Source organism: Biomphalaria glabrata, chromosome 13, assembly GCF_947242115.1.
Source record: "Biomphalaria glabrata chromosome 13, xgBioGlab47.1, whole genome shotgun sequence".
NCBI classification, from domain to species: domain Eukaryota; kingdom Metazoa; phylum Mollusca; class Gastropoda; family Planorbidae; genus Biomphalaria; species Biomphalaria glabrata.
Genome location: NC_074723.1, coordinates 10,321,744 through 10,346,489, shown reverse-complemented (window position 1 = coordinate 10,346,489; position 24,746 = coordinate 10,321,744). Strand labels below are relative to the sequence as shown.

General features: G+C 32.4%; 1 protein-coding gene across 10 annotated transcripts in view; it reads right to left on the bottom strand.

The window, feature by feature from the left end:
• Positions 1-24,746, bottom strand: part of LOC106069589 (agrin-like) — a 265,314-nt gene that overhangs the window by 5,170 nt on the left and 235,398 nt on the right. For 8 of the 10 annotated variants that reach the window (XM_056008987.1, XM_056008990.1, XM_056008988.1 and 5 more), the window contains 27 exons: positions 23,860-23,969; positions 23,129-23,231; positions 22,416-22,510; positions 21,552-21,666; positions 20,808-21,023; positions 19,954-20,125; positions 18,985-19,097; positions 18,359-18,496; positions 17,071-17,166; positions 15,564-15,728; positions 14,914-15,054; positions 14,334-14,564; positions 13,488-13,646; positions 12,142-12,273; positions 10,680-10,829; positions 10,290-10,491; positions 9,736-9,948; positions 9,232-9,371; positions 8,607-8,714; positions 8,218-8,355; positions 7,253-7,493; positions 5,932-6,043; positions 5,383-5,397; positions 3,605-3,724; positions 3,302-3,488; positions 2,360-2,441; positions 287-526 (listed from right to left, as the gene is read on the bottom strand). In XM_056008987.1, the coding sequence (XP_055864962.1) occupies positions 287-526; positions 2,360-2,441; positions 3,302-3,488; positions 3,605-3,724; positions 5,383-5,397; positions 5,932-6,043; positions 7,253-7,493; positions 8,218-8,355; positions 8,607-8,714; positions 9,232-9,371; positions 9,736-9,948; positions 10,290-10,491; positions 10,680-10,829; positions 12,142-12,273; positions 13,488-13,646; positions 14,334-14,564; positions 14,914-15,054; positions 15,564-15,728; positions 17,071-17,166; positions 18,359-18,496; positions 18,985-19,097; positions 19,954-20,125; positions 20,808-21,023; positions 21,552-21,666; positions 22,416-22,510; positions 23,129-23,231; positions 23,860-23,969 (3,934 nt within the window). The remainder of the gene's footprint in view (positions 1-286; positions 527-2,359; positions 2,442-3,301; positions 3,489-3,604; positions 3,725-5,382; positions 5,398-5,931; positions 6,044-7,252; positions 7,494-8,217; positions 8,356-8,606; positions 8,715-9,231; positions 9,372-9,735; positions 9,949-10,289; positions 10,492-10,679; positions 10,830-12,141; positions 12,274-13,487; positions 13,647-14,333; positions 14,565-14,913; positions 15,055-15,563; positions 15,729-17,070; positions 17,167-18,358; positions 18,497-18,984; positions 19,098-19,953; positions 20,126-20,807; positions 21,024-21,551; positions 21,667-22,415; positions 22,511-23,128; positions 23,232-23,859; positions 23,970-24,746) is intronic. The other 2 variants (XM_056008989.1, XM_056008996.1) reach the window with 2 other exon arrangements.

Here is a 24,746-nt window from a genome sequence, read left to right as displayed (position 1 = left end):
TAATTTAATTTTACAATGCAGTTGTCATCATTTCCTCTAAACTGTCCAAAATACCCAAGTTCTTTCATTTCTAAAACCAAACCTTTGAAATTTTGCAATTTAAAAAAATCTTAACACATCATGTTATTTATCTACATAAATTGTATTTTCAATGTGGAGCCATTGCAAAATACAAATATTTTTTATTGGTTGCAGCATTCTAATTTTATTTTCATGGTATCAATGTGGCCGTCACGGGAACTTAGAACTTTTAATCTATTATATTCTGTTGTATGAACTTGCTTACCTTGAGATTACAGCATGATGCCACTGACCATCATCTACCTTGACCTTTGACCTCACAATAAAAAGTTTATCAGTTGAATGACGGCCCAGGTTAAAGGATAGTTCAACATAACCATTGCTGACGGCCACACTAAGATAGTCTGACTGAACTGTGTCCCCACTTCTCTGCAGCAACAAAATCCCATCAGGGACACTGGTGCGGAACTTGATGCTGAAGTCATTGCTCTGCTGACCTTCGACCCTGTCAAGTGAATAATTTTAAGAATAGTATAGCAAACAAAATGATTATTAAAAAAAATAATTTTACATTCTTATGTTTAAGTCTTTAAGTTGACTTAGACAATAAAGTAAAAAAAGCAAAGTTCCCCATTCAGACCTTGCAATTTATAGGGCAGATGATGTTAAGGTCATCCGTTTCTTTGGCAAATGGTTAACGACCAGGTTGTCATGTGTCCAGCACAATGAACAACTGTCTTTACTTTTCCCAATTAATGTCAGGTACACATTAGTGTTGGGTGGACTCAGGGGCGCCCTAAAAATGCCAAAAATTCAAAATCCTAGTCTTCACAGAGATTTGAACTGATGTAAAGCTTACTAATAAAATCCATCACCAAGATTTGAACCCAGGACCCCAGGTTTGGAAGCCAAGCACTTAACCACTCAGCCACCACGCTCCCCATAACTTAGACAATAGGGAGCCTGCAATTGTTATTTTATTGTTGTTTGTTGTTACAGCTAATTCATGCAATTTACTGAAGGTAGCAATATTTATAACATTAATTAATTAATTATTTGGTAATAAAATGAGACATGATAAATTGTTGGTAATAAAATGAGCAAAGATAAATTGCTGACAATGAATTGAGCTATGATAAATTGTTAGGAATAAATTGAGACATTGTAAATGTGGACAACATACTGAGCCATAAAGAACTGTTGGCAATAAACTGAGCTTGGCAATATTGTTGTCAATAAATGAAGCCATGATAAATTGTTGGCAATAAATGAAGCCATGATAAATTGATGGCAATAAACTGAGCCATGATAAGTTGTTGGCAATAAATAAAGCCATGAAGTCTACAATGTCAACCATACATTGTGAGGACAGAAGACTAAAAAATTAAAATAACAATAAAACACTAAGCCATAATTAAAAACATAAAAACAAAAAAACTAATAATAATAAGAATGACAATGACTTTGATCCTGAAGACTAAGGTTGACTTTAGTGTTTAACATGACTACATAGACCCAGTTATGAACTGCATATTTTTCCATATATGATGCAAACAAAGCCATTGTCCACTGAGGGTCTATTTTAGTTTTCTTTTTTTGTCTTTTGCATCTGTCTTCAACTAGTGAGAGCTCTCCAACTGTCACTTTAAGAGGCAATCTTGTCTGCTGCAAGCTACTATGATCTATGCCAGTGAGGGCGAAATGGTGTAAAAGTTGATCTTTATATCACTTACAGGGGGCACCTCTATAAGCCTGTCAACCTATTACCTTGCCAAAGAAGATCAACTTTGTCATGCAGTCATCCCCCATGGGGGATAAGTGTCTGACCCAGTGCAGCTATCCAATGGTAATTAGTGCTTCTATACTGTCCACATTGGCCTTCAGCATGAACAAGGTTATTTGTAATTTAGTCTTGTCAGAGTATGCACTATTACGGAGCGAAGGCACTTTTAATGGAAGGGTTGTAGGAGCCTTGGATGCCTTCTATAGAGTATTCAGGTCTCAGACCTATACAAAAGTGTGGTAAGAACCACTGCTTTATACATTAACTAATAAAATACCAAGAAAGGTAAAAAGAAAGACATATTCCATAAGCTAGGACAAGGTTCTCCTTTCTCTCCTGGTGCCATTAAAGTATGATTGCCTTAAACAGCTAGGAAAGCCAATGATTTAACAGAGTTTAGCTTTCTAATTAACATGCATGACTATAGTCAGAGTTGAACTTTAACAGAATATTAGACTATATATCATTTGAAACAGGCCTACTAAAGCAAAATATCATTACATATACACAGACTATAAATTATCTTTAATCCTACAATTATATATATATACTCACTTGCGTGTTATCTCATTAAGAAAGCTCAAGAAAGTGGTACCATTAAAGCGTATAGGTTGATCTTTGTCTACTTGTTCAAAATCTGAAAGACCATTAGGAAGAAAACAAAATAAGAAAATAAAGCAAAGATTGAAGTATATATATAAATATGTATATAAATATATTTCATATTCTTAACAAATTCAGCAAACAAAATTTAAAAAAGGCAATTTGAACAAGATTAGATTAGAAACAGAATTTTAAGTACCATCTGATTAAAACAAATATTTAAAAAATAGAACAATTTAATTTAAAAACTGAAGCAGACTTAGGAGCAGAAGGTATCAGTTAGCAAGAGTGCTATCACAACAATTACTAACTAGCGAATGCCAGGTTATCAGGGAGTATTCTTCCGATTGAGTTGTGACTCGGAGGTTTGCACACTAAAGTACACAGAGTGATGACTTGTGTTTAATGTTGAATAATTGGTTCATGATGAAACATTAAATAGTAAATTTAAAGAAATAAAAGAATATGGAAGAGTAAACAATACAAACATACTGAATGAACTGACTCTCAGGCTACAAAACAGACTGATTTAATTAATCAAATGCTTTAATGAATAGGGACTACATGCGGAAAAAAACAAAGGTGTAGTATGTTTAAGATAAAGATTATCTAGTCTTCTAGCCAAATTTAAATTATTTTTATTTATACTTTGACAAATTATGACAGTCAAACTATAGAGTTTTTCCAGAGTGGCCAAACAGCTAGTAATTCCTTTCCCAAAGATAAACATCGATAATCAAATTTCTAGGAATAATCGTTAGAGCCTTTTTTGAGATCTGAGACCAGGTTCCACACAGGTTTTACCAATGAATTTGCAAGCTAAATAGAGGAATCATAAAAAATTGTAAAAACAAACAATAAACCAAATTTCCATCAATCAAATTGTATCCTTACGTTTTTCACACCTTTCCCCCATGAAATTTGCAGTACAACGACACTCTGCAAGATGTAGCATTGGAATACAGACACCCTCATTCATGCATGGGTTGATGTTGCAAGGTGGCCCAGAATAAGTCGAAATATTCCTCATGGTCACAGCTGTAGCTAAGAGTCCCACAATAGTGCGGCCATTTATGATGATCTGTATTAGAAAAAGTCAATAGTTTTAATCTCTAAAACCTATAACCTTAAAAACATATAGTAGAAAACCAATATTTGCTACATGTGCTGTAATGTAGACTAAGTTAGATGACCTACCCTTTGTATTGCTCCAGTGAAACCTGTGCGTGAGCCGAGCTTGGCAGGAACATCAGATTTCAGGTTATATCCACCCAAATATAGTGGTCTCTTGTCAATGTTCAATGCAGTGGATGGACCCTGACACATGAGGCAAAAAGATTAGAATAGAAATGTACAATAGTACAAACATAAGCTGGTCTACTTTGCCTTGGAGATTGATGGGTTTACATTTTTGGAATTTAAAATAATTTTGCTTTTTTATGTTACAACAAAATGCCTCCTCTAATGGGTTCAAAGATGGTTCGCTTTTGTTTTTTTAAACTGTTCATGTAAATTAGCATTGTTTTTAATTTTTAAAACATTTTTTAAAGAAACAAAAACAAATACATCATTGGAAAAATTGATCCACCTCAAAATAAGTCTCTGAGAATACAATACATTTTTTTGAAAATATATTATGTGGTAGATTTGAGGCATAAATTGTATGAACACTAAAATATTTGCCTTTCTGGGGTAACTGACTCTCTACCTTTTTCAATGATAAAGAAAAGCAAGCCAACAACACAAATTATGTTGTTTTATGCTCTACATTTAATACTATAAGAATTTAAAAAACTATGTTAGTATATGCAATAAAGGCCTGCTTTAAATGCAAAAAAAAATTACCTAACTACTTTTTAAACTATAAAATGGTAAAAGTAAGAAAGTGAATGAAGAAAATCAAAACACAAAGAATGTCCATTTACTAGAAAGTGAGAATAAAACACTAGTCTCTATGAGCTTTAACAAAAGATTGGTGTATCCACTAATTTTAAAACATATAACAACAAACTCAAACACTAGACTATGGTTTGCTTAAAGAAACAAACACACTGAATTCATTGATTGATTGATGCATAGGGAATCACAGTATTTAATCTAACATTTATTTTCTATGTTAATGTGCATACGTGAACACATAGAAGACAATAAATTGGAAAGGTCTAACAAAGTTCAAGTTAGCACAGAATTGTATCATCAAAGATTGAAATTCAGACCCTTCATTTCCCCCCCCCCCCCCCCTCTTCTAAACATTAGTTCATTCCTCTTTGTCCTCAACTTCTTCCCTCTTTAAGCTTTAAGTTGAAAAAAAGTCTCAAATTATTTTAGTAAAGTTATGAATCTACTCCATAACAAAATGGAAGCTTGGCATAAAGGAAACAAAAATGTATTTCCATGCCTATAACCAAATAATGTACATCAAAAAAAAATCATCTATTAGGATTTAAATGAATAGTTTGATGCTTAAGGCAAGTTGTATAATAATACATCTAAATAATAATAGAGACATCGCACAACAGCTAGTCATACAACAAATATATATATATATTAAATAAAACAACACATTTCCGTAAATGTCAGAGTGTAACTTTGAATTTAAGAGAAAATTAAAAAAAAAAAAAACTTTTTTACAATGCGATTCTTACCCTATTATGCATGGCCTTTTTTATACTGAGATGATACATCTATCAAATTTTATTATTTTTTGTACCAAAAGTAATTTTCTTTATTTATACATTTAATTAAATTGAACAATTATTGTTAACCCCTACTTCCTATCTCTAAAAAAATATAAAAAAAAGAATCAAAAATAAAAAACCATAAATCATACATACAACATTAAGCATTTTTTTTTTTTCTCACAAAGTCAGTTTTGTTATCGAATCAATTACTAAGGGGCATTAATTCACTATAAAACAAAACACTCAAATAGCAAATGGTTTGATAACAACATGAATACTTATTGATTGACTAACCACGTAATTGACAAACTGAAATCAGAAAAAAGTATATCAATAACACTACACTGTCCCTAACAATTATTGCATTGAATTGGCATTTGGATAAAACATAAAAGTTCACTGAATGAGCCATAGTGAACTAGCACTAAAAAAAAAACTGATGTACTAAACCTAATAAAAAGTAATGTCTTTCAGAACACTAATTGGGCTAATAAGCCTGAATGCCTGCATTAGTATTACTTTCTACATTCTCTAAACTAGAGACATTTGAATCCTATTGGAACACAAACTTTTAAATGAATTATTTAATTTGCAACCTTGAATTATTTTCTCTAAAGATACTTATTTGATGTGCCCAAAGTTTTTTTTATTTTTTTTTTTTATTTTAAGGCATAATTAAATGAAATATTAAAAATGAATTCAAATTACATGCTAATTTAAAAAAAAATGTCATGTTTATAAAACAATTTTTAAAAAAGCAAATAAAGACTGCATTCATGTTTAAATTGAAAGAGAAAAATATTTTCATTTAATTGAGGTGTCATTAATTAATGTGCTACCTACCGTAGCTTCTCCTGTGATTGGTGCATGTGCATCAATGGTCATCTGTCCGATGCGTCCATTTCTAGAAATGGTGACTTTGTGCCATTTGTCAAGATGAATATGCTTTTTACTTCTGATGATTTAATGGAAAGATTAATATATTGTGTAAGAATTGACAAATCTTTATAGAAATGAAAAAAAAAAAAAAAAAAAAACATCAACTGACTCACAGAACTCAAAATGAATTATCTCTCATCCAAATTTCAAGAAAAAGGATACCTATCACATGCTACCTTGACATGACCAAAGTTTAATTTTTTGCCTCTGAACCAGATAGGATAAGAAAAAACTTGTTTAGGTGGCTAGAAATTGGGACTTGTGAAATTAGCATTTGTGGAGTGTCACCAGACAATGCTGATCATGACCTTCAAAGCTGCATACTCTATTAAAAGGCCCAAACAAAAAACAGGCCCTAAATCATCATCTTTATAGAAGAAAAACTTAAAGAAGAGCTGCCTGATCTGGAAACTACAGTGAAGTTCATCTCAGATTTTGAACTAGCTATCTGAACACTCCAACATAGTAACAAGAAGGCAGAAAAGACTGGTAAATAAAAAAAAAAGATTTTTTTACCCTACAAGTCTGTTAAAATATGTCTTTTTTTATTTCTATTTTCTTTTAAACACTAATGCCCTATCATGTAGATTTTATCAGTCCCAGCCCTTTCTTGAAAATAAATGGTGAAACATAGTGCAAATATTTTGATCATCATGGAGCCCACAGAAATGGAGTTTTTAAGATCAAAATATCAGCTGTGTTTGTTTTTTTTCACAATAAAGGTTTTTAATAAGTAAGTAAAATGCTTTAAACTTTTAAGTTCTTAATTGACTTAGTTCCAGTTAAAATTATCAGTAACCATAGCAAGACAGAACTTGTTTTTGAAGCTTAAACACATACATTAGTGCAACATTTTAGTTTTCACAATGAAGTATTTTTCAATCTAAATTTTGATTTGCTGAATGAATGAGTGAAAAGGCAACTAAAGAAAAATAAATAAAAGTCTGGAATTAAGACTGTCAATAGGAAAGTACTTACTCTTAAATACTCTCAAAAAGTTTAATACATTCTATTTTAATTTTACCAGTCAGACAAGAAATAATACTCTTAAATGTTCTCAAAAACTAAATTCTATTTTAATTTACCAGTCAGATAAGACACAGTACTCTTCATTGCTCACAATAAACTTTAGTGATTTCTAATTTTATTTTTCAGTAGACAAGACACTTCTAACAAGCCTTTAAAAATACCTAATCATAACAGATGTTGACTCAAGAAAACTTACTCAATCCTTCCGACACCACTGCCTAGATAGAAAGTATAAATCAGACTTGAGTTCTCAAGCATGAGGGCAATGAAATCTCCCTCTCCCCGTGGTTTCTGGGTGACCAGCAGAATAAGGCCATCAGGTTTAGTGGTCATGAACCAAACAGTTATAGACAGGGATGTGGTCATAATCTCAGGCAATGGTATCTCAAGGTAAGAGTCTCCAGTAAACTGGGGAACAAACACTTCAGGAATGGATTCTGAAAAAAAAAAAAAAAAAGAAATCCTACTAATAATGGAGGAAACAGAAGAGAAATATAAATATTATACTAGTTCAAAACAAGAAAAATAAAAATATAATTACATGCATTGTCTTTTTCTAGTTGTTAGTATGAGTATTAGATGGTGCAGTGCAGTGAGTAAAGACTGTGAATGTACACTGATGTAGTATTTGTTAAAATGTTTGAATAGAAAAGTTATCAGAAAAGAAGAAGCCATCGCAGGCTGTTAACTTAGATGAATACATTAACATTGATATTATAGTTCTGGTACACTTAAAGTATGCATAGGTTTAAGTCAGATACTGTTATAAAAAAAATAAATAGATGAAGAAGTCTTGTACCTTTACTTAAAACTTGACAAAGAAATGTAAAAAATAAATCCCAAGAAATTACTACTTTATGTCCTAAATAAATGTACTTTTATTTAAAATGTAGTTCCAACAGAAATCTGCTGTTTAGGCAGAAACTTTCAGAATTTTATCTGTAAGATGTATGATGATTTTTGAAGAGACTCCAACATATTATAACAAGACAAACAAGAAAAAACAATATTTATTGTTGTGTAGATGTGAGGTTGGGTGGAGTATGTTAGACAAGTTGTGGTAGACAGAAAAGTAAAATAGTTCAAATATATACCTTCTGAGCAAACTAATTAGATCAATGGCTAATGGCTATGTTGATGCCATGATTGTTACAAGCTTACCTCTCTCACACTTTGAACCCTCGTAGCTCTGAGCACACTGGCAATAAAAGCCATCTGAGCTTGAGACAGGAACACAGGTGCCCCCATGAAGACAAGGCTGACTGGCACAGGGGTTGACTATGGTGTCACATGTCTTGCCTAAATGTTAAATAAACAAAAATGCAGAAGTCAACTAATCTTACGAGTCAATTGTGGCGCACATTTTAAGCTTAAAATGAGTTTCTTGGTTTGAAAAGATTTAAGTAGGCCTATCCATTATTTTGATAAAAGATTACTGTGTTGTTTTTTTTGGCATAGCAATAAAAAATTGATGAAGTTCAATCTGTGCTAAAACAAATATTAGAGAATTACTTTAATTTGTAAATGGGCTCTAAAGCTAGACTCCTGACCTTTAAATCCAGGTGAACATTGACATTCAAAGTGTTGGGCATCCAAAACAATGCAGGTTCCTTCATTTTGACAGGGCATAGATTTACACGGGTTCTTATCACATTCAGCTGGTACAGGGAAATAAAATATAAATAGAGTTAACCATCACATGTTGTTGATAAAAGAGAAAGAACAAAACATGCTTCTTTTATTACTGGTAATGAAAAAAAAACATGGGAGTCAATTTAGTAAATGATAATGAATCTAAATAGTCATATAAACATTTTTACATTCATAAATCTAATCATGATCTAATCAGAACATATATCAAGCCAGATAAATTTTCATATAACCAGCCAATGTTCTGAATTAGATTCTTTCCATTTCTTTTGCAAAAAAGGAAAAAAAGATATAGTTAACTGCCTTCATGTTAAGATGAGAGAAAGTTTAACAGAGGAAGATAAAAAGAAGATAAAGTAACATTAAAAAAAATTAGAAAAATAGAATTTAGAAATATGCCAAATGTGAAATAAACAAATACAATGAATAATTTTAGGTAAATGAAAAAGTATTTACTACTTACTAATGAGCTAAACATGAAATAAAAAAATAACTTATGATAGTTACGTAGTAGGTAGCTCTTACTAATATCGACTCCAGCCTTGATGTCACTTAGCCCCTTGGAGTAGTCCAGCTTATATGTACGCATTTCTCCTGGGTTGCCTGCTCTCAGTGAGTGGATACATCCTACAAGGCCAAGGTCAACACCCACTTTATCATATACTCTGTGCACAAAAAGTCAGTTATTCAGATAATGTTTTTTATAAATAATGTCTTGGTGTTTGATGTATCATTTAAACAAATCTTTGCATGATAAATCTTGTTACAAGTAAATGTCAAGTAAGTGTAAGGACCATACAATGATGTGTAAAAAAAAATTTTAACTAAAAGTAATTCTGCTTGCTTTATTTTTCTTTTTACCAAAGTCTGCTGCTGTAGCCTTTTCTTTATCATTTAAAAGAAGGATGTAATTTAGCCCTTGATGTAAAAAAACAACAATCATAAAGTTTTGACAGTATTGTAATTTAGCCCTTGATGTAAATAAATCACTCACTAAGTTCTGACAGTAATGTAAAAATATTTACTTACTCTCTAGAAGCCTGCGGCATGTAACCCAAATAGAGAGAGTCACCCAGATCAAGGGAGGTTAGAGTAGGTGGTGAACTACCAGAGACCGATTTCTCTTTATCCACTATTAAAATACCAGCCTCTTTGCTTCTGCGGGCAATGACACGATGGACTCTAATGGGCTCAATTGTGTCACGGCTGCGTAGTATAGCCGGTCCAGCTCCGAGGTCATATCTATATTGGATGTCAAAATGTTTTCTTATTGCTAGTACATTGCTATTTAATTATTTAATCTAATTTATTTAACTAATTACTGTCTAAGTTTTCTCACAAACTTTTGCCTAGATGTAATTTTGATATGGATTTACTTAGTTAATTCAAAATAGATGGTTTTCAACAATAAAAAAGTTACTTGAATCACTTATAGAAAACTCTCTAAGATCAGAATAATATTGTCTAGACTTCTACAAATTTGTTAATAAATGAGTTAAAGCACAACAAATTTCCATTACGAATCAATAATGCATTCTTAATCTTTACAAAATTATGTAAATAATAGCTTAATTAACGCTGACCTAAATTCAACATAGCCATCATTAACAGCCAGGGAAACAAAATCACCAGTGCCATCTCTGTTTTGGGGATGGAACAAGATGATGCCATCCTTGTTTAGAGTTGAAAAGTCTACCTCTATGCTCAGTTCCTGGGTGGCTTTCTCAATTCGTCTAACTTCCAGGTGGGACCTGCCACTAAATGAAGGGGTGGCAAATTCCGCAGCTGTAGAGTAGGTTCCATAAAAAAAGTTCAATAAAATGAAAATTCACAAATTAAACTGTAAATTTTAATATCAAGGCAAATTATTTAATACAGATGTTAATACTTAGTTTTTTTTCCACCTAGATAAAATGACTATAATGCAAACATTCTTAAATTTAACAACATAAAATTATAATCAAAACTTTTACCTCTATTACACAATGGTCCTATCTTTCCTAAAGGACATGCACATCTGTAGCCTAGCTGCTTGTCCAATATACAGGTACCAGCCTGACAGGGGTTGTTGGTACAGGCATTGATGCTACTGTGAATTGTTTCTGTTGGTTTAGCCTTTATCTCTGAATATACCAAATATATTGAATGTATCAAAAGTATTGTTACTTCTCTCCTACTATCCAGGCTCTCTTCACACTGCACCAAACGACACAACGAACTTAAAGAACCTCACAACTCAGGGCTCCAAAGTATCAGTCAGTTTAATTTCAAATACATTGCAATTGGCAACAACATTAACACTGTCTTTACAAAAACCTAGTCTTGCTCCGCCTGACTTCACACACCGTGTTGGTTTTCGCCTCCTACTGGTCACATTGCGAAGTATCGTGAAGTGAAGTGATTCTGACACACTCGCTCTTATATAGTGTCTCTACTGGCCTCGAACCTTCTTGACCACTCCATTTGATCACTTTTGCGGTGACTTGCGTGCGTAATATTTATGACACTGATCCTTGCCGAACTGGCGTGTACTGTCACTGGTCTCGGTTGACCATTCGACCTGCACTGGACTGTGGCGATTTGGGTAGGCTAAAAACACACAGCACTACCCCCATCTGTGTCACCACCAGGTTTACAACAGTATTTCAATATCAACATTTTATTATTTATTTATTGTAGCAAATATACTTGATGCCATTTGATTTTAATTATTTTGTTTAACTAATAGAACAATATAGAAAAATACTCAAATCTGCTTAAAAAAGACTGAACAAGTATTGCAGTGAAAAGTACCTTTTTTTCAATTTAATTTTTTAAAAGTTTATAAAAAAAATATAACTTTAAATAAAAGTTAAGTATTAAAATGAAACACAATTATATATATGAATTTTTGCCTTAATGATTTAAATCCTGTTATTACTAAGGTCATGGCGGTTTCCTATATTATAAGACAATTATAATTAAGCAAGACAGTAAATTGATGAATGCAATATTCTTTGAATTAAAAACCTAATTTATGGTAATATGAATGTAGCTTTTTGGGAAGCTTTAATAATTTGTTCTGTAGAAAACTCGTTTTTAGAATGAGGGGTCACAGCATGGGGCTAAGCATGACAAAACTAATCTTAAGAAAACAGAAGGTTTAAAATACTGTCTTAAGATAATGACAGGAGAAATTAAAACAACACCCATGGCCAAAGAACAATTAATTCTTATCTTATGTGATACAGATGTTACTTCAAAAAAGAAGATGATTATGTCCTATGCGTCATGCTTTTAGTCATGCATATTAACCAATGACCTAAATTCTGTCAAGTCACTGCTTTTCCTGGCTAGCTCAGGTAACCCATTCCATGCTCTAATAGCGCTAGGGAAGAAAGAGCATTTTAAATCCAAGGAATGGTCAAATGATAATTGAAATGAAAGTTTAGTTACCATAGCATTTAGTGTTGTCCCCATTGGGAACATATCCTTCCTTACAGTAACATAAACCTCTGTGGCAATGACTGTGTGTTGGACAGCAATCCTTGTTAGACAAACACAAGTTTTCTATGTAGGAACCAGTACCTAGGGAAGAGTAAGTTTTGACAGAAAAAACAAGCAAAATTTTTTTTGCTAACTTCTAATGATGAGTAAAAACAGATGGTCATAACAAAAAAAAAACAAGATGAGAATATAGACAAGAGAAAAAAAAAAGTTTTTTCTTCCATGCAAAGGCTTGGATTAACCTCCTTATAGAACTTAACTCTTTCTCTCCGTAATTATTTACCACATTCTGGTGGAATCAACGCTGGTAGCATCAGTTAGGAGAGAAAGAGTTAAGTAACAAAAAATTAACATAGATGCTGTGAACATCATTAAAAGGGAGTAGGGGTCTAGCATCATTTATCTTTAGCATCTTTTTGTTCGTCTAATAAATAAGTTTTGCTTAGTATCCTCTCTGTCCATTTATTGATGTTGTCAAACAATAACAGCCATTTTCAAACTAAAATAATGATGTCAAAAAGTTCACAGGAGCAAACTTTTAAAATTATAAACATACTACTCCACCGACGGCATAGCATACGCCGCTATTTTGCAGGGCCAACCTTAGGCCACTGCAACCTATGCGACCACAGTGGGCCCAGCACTTTTATAGGACCCACGATAATTTTAGGTGTATAATTTATTAAATTAAACCATTTTATAATTTATAACAGATTTCCCGCAGCCTCCTATCGATTTAACAGGAGGTCCTGGAAATCTCCTGAAATTGCAAAATATATGAAAAAGTCCTGGAAATATCTGGGAATTATTAAAATCTTTTGAAAACTCATACGAAACTCCTGAAATATACAGAAGAAAATTGTCTTTTTTTTTCACTCTTAAATTACCTAGGATAACTCCCTCCATCCGAGTTGCAAAAATAAAAGAGTGATCTTTCCATTGTGTCCAAACTCTTGAGCATGGTTTGTCGCTTTGATAGTTACTACAGAGTAGATTACTCCCCCCCCCCCCCCATTTTTTTTTAAAAGTGAGGTAGAATTTAAAAAAACAAAAGACTGATATTGCAACGGTCCTGCCCTGCTATTTTGTGACTACGTGTTCTCCCCCCCCCCTTTCTTGTTTTCTCATGGACTATCCGCAGAGTGATATCTTTCCTTTACTCCTTACTACTCATTTAAACTGTTGAGGGAAGAAGAGAATTATATATAGAGATATTTTAAATGTTCCTCTACTAACTTTGTGCAACGATATACAGAAAGTGACAAGAAATCAAAAGGAGTGAATCACACACTTACAGGTCATCACATCCTCCTTCTCTGTTTCATATGGATTCTTGATGGTGTTGTCATCTATGTAGGTATCCCCTCCGGAGCCTTCAATGTGCCGTGTGGTTTTTCTTGACTTTGTGTCAGTAGTGTCTGGGGAAGCTGTGGTAGTTAAAACTGAAGATGATCCTGAAAATGTTGTACAAATCAAAATCAAGAATGATTCATTTACACCTTGTGAGATTGGATATTTAGACAAAAATTACCACAATCTTGAATTATCCTAGTATTTGGATAACCTTAATTTCATTGCTATAAAAACATTTAATCACGTACGTAAAATTTAGGGATTGTCTTGAAAAAAGTGAAAAATTCAGACTCGATATTTTTCAAAAATAGCAAAGCAAAAATTTAAGTAAATTTCCATGAATAACTATAGAGCAAAATGAAAAAAATGACTGTCATGGTGTTTCATGATTGTAAAAAATCATATGTAAGATACTCTCTAAGCTGAGTTAATTCAGAAACGACCAAAAATCTTGTGTAAAAATGTCTCTATTCCATCCCAGGAACTTGATCACTTTAAGGAATTTCTCTAAGCACATAGTCCCAAAACTTATGAAAGAAAACATGTAGTTGAAACCCTAAGAACCTTTTTTTTTATCATCCATTGTGACAGTAACATTAAAATTGTGTTAAATAGCCTACAGCTAAATAACTTCAATCAGTCTTTAATCTATTATGATATTAAAAATGTAGAGCAGAATTAAAATCCAGACTATCAGCATAGATCACCAATTAACAATTATTATCTAGAACTGAAAGAAAATTGGCTTAAAAGCCAGAAACCAAAAACCATGAAATGCTTGTGCTGACCTCTGCATGGACCTTTGTTAGCCACAGTGATATCCTGCTGAAACCTGCAGGCATAATACTCTAGCTGGCACAAGGACCCAAAAGTCTGACCATCTGTGCCACACACTATATCCGATGGGTGGGTGTCATAATCACAATTGTTATCACAGTCGCAGAAAGGTGTTCCATCCTTTTCCCTGCACACTGCTTCAAAGCGACAATCAAGCTCATAGCAACTCATTGGTGATAGATCTGTACAGAATTTTCAATAATAATAACATCCCCTTTAAATAGTTCTATATTGCTAATTGAATACTAAAAAAAAAAAGTTTATTGATAGTATTGAATACAAGCATCGATTCTGTGGAACTATTACAAATGAAAATGCCTAAATTATCATCAAAAAGTTTAAAATTTAAAAAAAAATAATAATAATAAAGAAAAGTAAATTGCATTGCTTAAGTCAAGTTGTTTTAGAACCTAGATTAAAAAAAACTTTTAAATGTTTATAGTTCAGACAAAGATTGATGTTTCTGTCAAAAGGTGAAGCATTTAGAAATAAGGCCATTTTTTTTTAATTAACATAACTTTATTAAGTTACCTTGACATCCACCAGGGCCTAAAACTTTTCCATTAAGACACCTATCACATTTAAAACCTTCAACATGAGGTTTACACATGCATCGACCAGTCATCTGATCACAGTCATCTCTTGACGCACCAAATTTGTTACAGCTACAAGCTGAAAGAAGACATGAAAATAAACAGATTTTAGATGAAATGGAAAAAAATGGTTACTGAGATTACCTTGATAATCACTTATCTCAAATTAGACTTTTTTTCTTCAACATTGCTCTATGAGAGTGTGAGTTGTTAATGAAAATTGTTTAACGCGAGGGATAACTGAGTAAGTAGCAAAACCCAGACTTAAGTAAGCTACCGATGAGTATTTTTACAGTCATCATGGCATAAAGAGCATCAAGTAAAATAATAATCCTCATTAACTAGAATTCCTATTACTTATATTTAACAAATAATATTTGATATCATTATGTCTGGCCTTTTAAAGAAGGAAGCAATTAGGAAACCACAGAGGAGGACTTAAGTCTACTCAATTAAGTAAGTATTTAAAAGAAGATGTATATCTAAATAGTTTACTTTTTATCTAGACCTAGAGAATGATAATTCTAAGACTAGTCAGCCAAGATATCAAAATATACACTGTCCATGCACCATCAGGCAACTACTTACGTATACAGCCAGAGTTGCCCACTTCACCAATCTTGTGCAGACCCCAATAACCCATCTCACAGCGATCGCATTTCTTGCCACTGACCCCAGGCTTACATGTGCACTGTTTAGTGACAGGATCACAGGTGGTGCTGATGGAACCCAAAGAGTTACACTTACAAACATCTGCAAACATAGACAAAACAAAAATACTAAATACTTATAAAACCTTCATATAATTGTAATATACAAATACCAGCAATTACATTTTAAAAATCAGTTGTAAAAATTATTTAACTATTCACAAATCTCAAATTTTTTTTTAACTCAACTGTAAGTATATTACTAAGAATGAAGTATTATTTATTAAATATTAATTGATTATTTCTATCACATCAAATAAAAAAAATCAACTAATTTCTTTTTGTTAAAAGAATTTATTAATTAAACTTTAAAAAAAAATATAATTTACTCATAAATATATATATATATATAGATATATACAAAACCCTAAATAAAGTTTTCTTTAAATATAAAAAGTTAATTATTTCATAAATAATAATACTGTAATACCACATACATTGGAAAAACATAAAATAAGCTATTGACCAGAAACTCAAAAATACTTAAAATATAAAAAAGTGAAAGGAATGTTTAGGAAACTAAAACATCAAAACAAACCCACACTTGTAATAATCTTATTAAAATTTACTAGAACAAATGTTTAGGTCATATAAGTACTGAGTTACTTCTTATTGAGACTTTGAGTTAATATATATTTTAATAACTTTGATAACATTTCAAACCATTTTAATCCAGCAGCTTTGAGAAAAAACAACATATAAAGATTAAAACTAAAATAAGAAAAACTGATGAGACTAGATACACTAAATTGTAAGTAACCAAATATCTATGAAAGCTGTAGAAAAAGACATTTTTCTTTAAAATTAAATGCAAGATGTTAATATATACTAAGGATACGTTGCCTGAATCAGTCAGGAAAGCCAACGCTTTAACAGATATTAAATCACTACCTAACAAGCATGACTAGATTGACACAAGAAATGTGTAGGACATAATTATCTTTTCTTCTGAAGGAATGTCTGTCATGACATATGAAGAAAATGGCATTTTATTTTGTATTTACATTTTCCTAGGAGACCAAAAGCTTTATGAGCCAAGAAATTCTAAATTGACCCAATGTGGCCATTAGCTGACAAGAGTGTCATGTGCCCAGTAAAATAACCAACCATTTTAACTTCCTACATCAGATTGTAGGTACCCTTAAAAACTGGGTGGGCTTAAATTAAGACAAAGTAAATTTGTTAACTAAATGCTTCCTATATTTTATAAACTTAACTCTTTCTCTCCGTAATTATTTACCACATTTTGGTGGAATCAACGTTGGTATCGTTAGTTAGGAGAGAAAGAGTTAAGACTCATACATTGGCACCAAAGGGCTCAATCATTAAGTCATATGATGTATGCATACAGGTACATAATATTATTAATACTTTTTGCTTCCTACCTGGACATCCTCTACCTTTCGGATCATTAGCAGGAGTTTTCTTATCTGGACAACAACCAAAGGGCATTTCTCTACAGCTTGTTAAGGGAGCCGACTCTAGATCAAAAGTAAAAAAAAAAAAATAAAAGATAAAATCATAAATGATATAAAATGTGTTATTAAAATAGCAATGGAGAATTCAATTCAATGTTGCTGCCACTTTCTATCAGGATCTCTGCAAACACTGTAGGCCTACAACATAAAACAACTAACTCTAGAACTTGACAACTAGGTTTCCAAACAGCAAGATTCTTTATTAAATCTAGTACATTAACAGTTTATTCTGTACAATTGTCAACCCACATCACCAACTGAACAATAACTTTACTGTAGATAACCATAAGGTTCTAGAGTACCAGTCAGACATCACTGTGGACTCATTGTACCAGTCAGACATCACTGTGGACTCATTGTACCAGTCAGACATCACTGTGGACTCATTGTACCAGTCAGACATCACTGTGGACTCATTGTACCAGTCAGACATCACTGTGGACTCATTGTACCAGTCAGACATCACTGTGGACTCATTGTACCAGTCAGACATCACTGTGGACTCATTGTACCAGTCAGACATCACTGTGGACTCATTGTACCAGTCAGACATCACTGTGGACTCATTGTACCAGTCAGACATCACTGTGGACTCATTGTACCAGTCAGACATCACTGTGGACTCACTGTACCAGTCAGACATCACTGTGGACTCACTGTACCAGTCAGACATCACTGTGGACTCACTGTACCAGTCAGACATTACTGTGGACTCACTGTACCAGTCAGACATCACTGTGGACTCACTGTACCAGTCAGACATCACTGTGGACTCACTGTACCAGTCAGACATCACTGTGGACTCATTGTACCAGTCAGACATCACTGTGGACTCATTGTACCAGTCAGACATCACTGTGGACTCATTGTACCAGTCAGACATCACTGTGGACTCATTGTACCAGTCAGACATCACTGTGGACTCATTGTACCAGTCAAACATCACTGTGGACTCACTGTACCAGTCAGACATCACTGTGGACTCATTGTACCAGTCAGACATCACTGTGGACTCATTGTACCATTCACAGCAGCAACTCTCAAATACTTTATTTCTTCTCACAGTCAATACTAATTATTAATCAATGGTTATAACTACAGGTCCAACTTAACAATGCACTCTCTGGTTAGATAGGGCTTTACATTGCCTACAAAATTCTACATGACAATTTTCTGTATACTGATAGGGCCTTACCTTGCCTACAACATTTAGAGAACTTGACATGGCAGTAACTGTTGGCAGGACAAGTATTGGCACTGCAGTCATAGTCTTCATTAGTGTCAGGGTTGACAAGAGGAACTGCTCCATCACAGGGTTCAGCATCATCCAACACTGAAAACAAAACCAAGTGTATTAGTAGACCTTAAAAGTCCAAAAACAAAATAATAGCATGAATTAGTCTTTTTATTAAATTTTTCATTTCATAGTAAAAATATTGAATATTAAGGGATGTGTAGGCTCCTGTCGTTAACTATTGCACATACACATTTAAAATAAATTAATATGTAATAAAGATGACTTTTAACTTTTATTTTGTAATAAAAGAAAAAGGAGAGAAAAAAAGAAAAGACAATTAGCTACAAGGAAAAAAGATCACTGATAATTATTTAAAATATAAAATAGCTAGCATTGGCTAATATCATATATGGAGTTCTATTTAAATTAAGATCTAATTAGCAATATGCAAGGTGAATTAAAGAAAATATGTTACACTGAAACTTTTCTCATACAATAAAAGTTAGTTGGTCCAATGAGGTACAGACTGATGAGACCACCACAGCTGTTGTACTGAATTGGATAAGGCTAAATGTAATACTCACCATCGCAGTTATCCAATGGTTGAGGTTTGATGATAGTTTTTGTCTGGCAAGATTTATAAGACATTGTACACTCGTTGCTGTAGGTAAGCCCGTCAGAGCCACATTTAGTATCCCTGGAGAGAAAAAAAAAATAGATGAGTATTACTATGGGTAAGCCCATGTTAGCCTCATTTAGCTTCTCTAGAGAGAAAGAATTATTTTGATATCCCCATAACATTGTACAGTCATAGTAGGCCAATCCATCAGAGACCATACTTGGTAAGTGCAGTCTGCTTAAATGTATACCTTGTAAATGCATAGTTCCCATAACAAAAAATTTTAAAATAAAAACAAAACCAAATAAATTTATTCTATTAAAACACATCCTCTACTTATTTTCATATCACAGTTAAATCATTTATGTTGAGCTTGCAAAAGTAGATATGCAATTAAGAAGGCTTCACAGAATCCAAAAAAACATAAGTATTTGCTAGACAAGAATCCAGTAACATTTTAAGAGTCATATGTGAGAGAAGGTCATTCTATCTGGTGATGTTATTTGTCAAATACCAAAAACTTATCAACATTTAAAGGTCATTAGTGTAGATAAACCCATTAAAAGTGCACAGGATTCCTAAAATGAACTTTTTGCTAGACTAAGCAGCAAGTAATTTATTCAAAAAAGAAAATTCTCAGAATTAACTTTTTCATTACACACTACCTGCAGAATTTGTTCTCATGTCTTTTCTAGAATGAAGCCAGAATAATATACTTCTGGAGTTCTAGTTCTAAGTCTAGCCCTCGATATATGTAGTCTTTAGTTCTAAGCTAAAAACAGTGTAAAAGGATGACTATTTGTTTCTGATTTTTAGCAGCACTAAACAGATAAAAATAAAAAGTATAGCCAACAAGTCAGTATTTATAGTTTTACTGTATATAATGAAGAGTGCATATATTAAATCATAAGAACATGTGTATATTCTCTAGTACCTGATGGCTTTACAAGTAAATAAACAGACACATTTTTGTTGCAATCCCTCCAGCACACAGGAGCCTCCGTACTTGAAACAATTCTCATCTGAGCATGTGCTGGTTTTACTGGTCGTTGTTGGCATGTCATCGGAGTCATCAGTTATCAATGCATCATCTCCAGAGGGCAAAGCTTAATAGAACTTACAGATATTAGCAACAAGATGTGCCATGGAGTAAGCTAGGGTTTAAGTCATCTAGAACAGTAACTCCCCCTCACCCCAAAAAAAAACAAGTGTGGATTTTTTTTACATTCAAAATTGATTTTTACAATAAAAATAAAACAAAAAAAGAGCAAACATCAAGACTATAATTGCTAACATCAAGTACACAGATGCAAACATTGAATATAATTTGAAAACAAAAAACCTGATAACTAATAAAGATAGTGGCTGTGGGAAACTAATAGAGAATGCAACAACCCAAATATTATCAATAATAAATTTTACAAAATGCAATTATGTTTTTTTTTCTTTTCAAGTGATACAAATGACAGACATTTGCAAACTAAAACAATTTTAATTTAGTACTCTTATTGTCTACCTAAGATGAAATTTTTATAAGTTTTCTACAAGGATTTTCATTCATGGTCCAAGTTTTTTTTCTGGGAGGGGGCAAAAGGCCAGGTTACTAACTTCTTCACTAGGTACTTTTATATAAATGATAATTAGATTCTATACAAACTCCACAGTGACAATACAAAACAATTAAACTAAAATATAATTGAAACAAATGATTAGCACAAATCTATGAAACAAAAGCAGAAAGATTGACAGGCCAGAGCCAAGAAAAAAAACAACACAACATATTTCTACCTCCAGACCCAGATTGCCATTCACATCTTCCAGGAGAGCTGACACTCAGAAAGACATTCTGGGAACAAGAGTATTTTTTCATCTCGCACTCATTGTGGTAGTTATTCCCATCTGATGCACAAACAGGCTCATTGACAGTGGCACACAGTATGGGGCATACACAGACTCCATTTTCACATTTGGCGTGAAAGTTACAGGTAACATTTCGGCATTTGTCTGAACGAAACATGACATAAATTTAAAGGTTTCCTAACATTAAATTGAGCATGTCTACATCAAGTCTTCAGAGACAAAAGCAAACTATTTATGTTAATTAATTAATACATTATCATTTCAGATATTACTTCAGAAACTTTACTATAAACATTTACTACTTTATGATTTTAGCTACAACATCAAAAAACCTCCTTAATTAAAAAATATAATACTTTCGGATTTTAGCTATTTCTTAAAGTCTTAGCAGACAAAACTTCTTGCTTAAAAAAACATGGATAAACAAAAAGCAGAGAAATGATTACAGGTACAAATACAAAGCAGAAAAAAAGTTGACCAACCCAGCAACTCGAACAATTTTATTCCCATCAACAAATCTCAAGTATGATTATGGGTGACTTAACTCAGACACACAAGAATATTTAACAATTACACAGAAATTTGAATACTAACTTATTGGCTCAAAAGCCAAGCTTTCTACTCAGTCCTAACTATTGTTTATGCCTAATCTTTATCATGTCTCAAACTTACCACAGGTTCCTTTGGAGCCAATACCTATGAACTTTTGTGTGCGACATGACTCTACCCTCATTTCACATTCATTGGCATAGGTCACTCCATCATTGCCACAAACAGGATCATCAACCTTTTCAAAATTAGTTCTTCAGTTAATGTCATATTAACCAGATTATACAATTATATTGTTAAACAGTGTTTCCCAGCTAATAAGATTTGCAAAACAAAAATAAATGGGAAGTAACTGACTCTGCTGTTGCTATAATAAAACAAGTGATTGGAATAGAAGTATGGAAGTATAGAAAATACTCAAAACCAAAGGACATAATTTTACAAGCTTTTTAAATGCAGTGAAAAATTTCAGTTCAATTCAAATAGTTGGACCACTGGTTAATCAGATCAGCTGCTTATTTGGACTGAATAAATAAAAAACAAGTCCTATTATACAGTCCAATCTAATTAATCAGACTAGATGTGTAGTATTTATGTACACTTGCACACGATTGCAGCACTCCTAGTGTTTTGTAAAAAACAGAGTTCCAAATATGTTTTTCCGCACAAACATTTGTCTTGTAAACTGTATTGCACAATCATTTTTCAAGCTGGTTATTATGACCAAATAGATAGTGTCCCAATGGGGTGCAATTAACTGAATTCTAAAGTATATTAAATTTCATGAGACAGTCAGACTCAATCAATCACAATGTAGTCCGTCAGGGTTAAAGAAAAAAAAATCTGAAGAACTGTAAATTAAAACCCCAAACAGAAATGACATAAAGTTTACTTGACAATTATTTCATTTAAAGATAACACAAAAATATTTTTTTTCAATTCACATAATGTACAAATCTACATAATGTAGAAAATAATAAAACAAACCTGGACACAAGAAGTGGGGCAGATGCATTTTGGTTTATTGTTCACCCGTTCGCAGATGGCATAATTATGGCACCTTTGATTTCCACAAGTGTCCGCTGTGGACGTTCAGAAAAAAAAAATTCAGAAAATCTCAGCTATTGATAATTTAAAATAAAGCTAAAGCTATTTCATAAAAATTTGTATTAAATTAAATAATAGAAAAATTGAGAAATGGTACAAAAATATAAAATCATTAAAAAATGATATGACATTAGCATGGTATAGAGATAACTATATAAAGTGTTTATCTCTTACAGAAATGAATGAAAGAAATAATTGAAAAATATGTTTATATATGTTGATGGATTTTTTTGGTTTAATCTTCATTTAATAACTATATGGCTAGTAAAGTGAAAGCTATTTTAAATAGATATTTTATATTTAGCATCAATAAACTTGTGCATCAAAATGTATTCATCTTTGAGATTAATCATGTCTTATTCAATTGAAAAAAAAAAGCCATTAGAAAATCAATACTGCTTGAAATGCATCAGGGGGCCAATAATGTAAAGGGAAATAACACATTAAAGTGATATTGGATCCTTATGTTACTAAATTAATACACATGATGTTTGAACAGAATGAGAGATGAATCATCAATGTATTTGAAATCAAATTTTATGTCCGCAATATATCAGCTGAATGTTGTATAGGGAAAGAAAAGCAAATCTTACCACAAGCACCTTTATGGCTTTCCTTTACATTTTCTTCTCGCTGGCAGTTTTCTAGTTTAAGTTTACAGTCATTCTGATATGTGATACCGTTGTCTCCACAGACCTTTCAAACAAATTACACACACACACAAATTATTAATATAGCCGTTTTGGGAGAAATCATATTAAAAAATTGGTTCAGTTTACTCTAAGCTGATCAGGAGGGGGGGGGGGGGGAGAGAAAAAGGGATTATTTGCTAATTTTACATTTTTGGATAATTCCTTTAGGATTGAAGATTATTACATCCTAGAAAAACTTACTGCAGGACAGGGGTGATGATGGAGGCAGTTTTTGAGCTCAAGGCCATCAAGATAACAATCCAGAGAGCATACTACATGACCAGGCAACTGTTCTATTGTAATGATGTGCTTATGAGACATTTTTTAGTAAAATGTTTTACATGTTTCAGATGTTCCTTCAGAGTTGAAGATAATCTAGATTCTAGCCCAAATCTCCTGCAGGACATGGGGTCAGGGATAGGGGGATGAAAGTGGGCAGGGTATAAATCAGAGACCATCAGGAAGAATAAACAACATTTCAGCAATCATACTGCACAATGGCAGTTTGTTTGTTTTTTTGTTGCCTAACCTAATTGCAAGTAAATTGATCAGATTTATATTTATGGAAATGGTTGCAACATGAATGTATGAAAGCTACATGAACTAATTTGTAAATGAAATTGTGTTCTCACAGGGTTGTACTCTTCTGTGCACTGTGGACACCTACACACAGCCTTCCCAGCATGCTCAACACACATAGATCCATAATGACACACTTTAGTACTACAGACTTGGTTTGGCCCTAGTCAAAAAAACAAAACAAATCAAAGTATAAATGCATATTTCATCATCTAATATTAAAATGTTTGTAAAAAAAATATGATGACATTGAAATTAAAAATGTCAATGTGAAAAAGAATCAATAAATTACAAACAAATGTCATTAATTAGAAATTCGATTAAAAAAAAAAGAAAAATGAAATTGCAAATTTTTTTTCAGTAGAGAAGAAAATAATTCAATAAAACATTACAAGTTTTAATTAATTTATTTCATTGAGTTTTATCTTTATTTTTTAAAGAAAATAAAACATGATATTTCAGAAAAAGGAAAATGTTAAAAAAATAAATAAATTTGTTAATTAAATATTTTAAAGATCTGCAAATCTAATTTATTAACATAAGGTTGCATTAACCAGCTTTACAATTTTTTTTTGGACACCAATCAAACTTATCAAACATTAAATTAATATGATGCTTAACAATCTCCCAATTTCATGGCAGTGTTTCTCTACTAATGAGTTTTCACAACCAAGTGTTCTTTAATATAATCATGATAAAACTGCATTAAAAAAAAACAGATTTAGACATAGACCTAAAGTACATATTACTCAGAGGATGTCATGCTGGCCAAAACGTGAGAATCAAGGCATTAAATTGTTTAACTGGCTAGTAACAATCAGATTTAGGTGTTATTCAACTAGACCTTTGTGAAATGCAATCATCTTTAAGCAATAATTCCTAAAATTGGTTACACACCAAATCAGTAAATAAATAGGAGCGTTTGTAAACAATCCCAAAA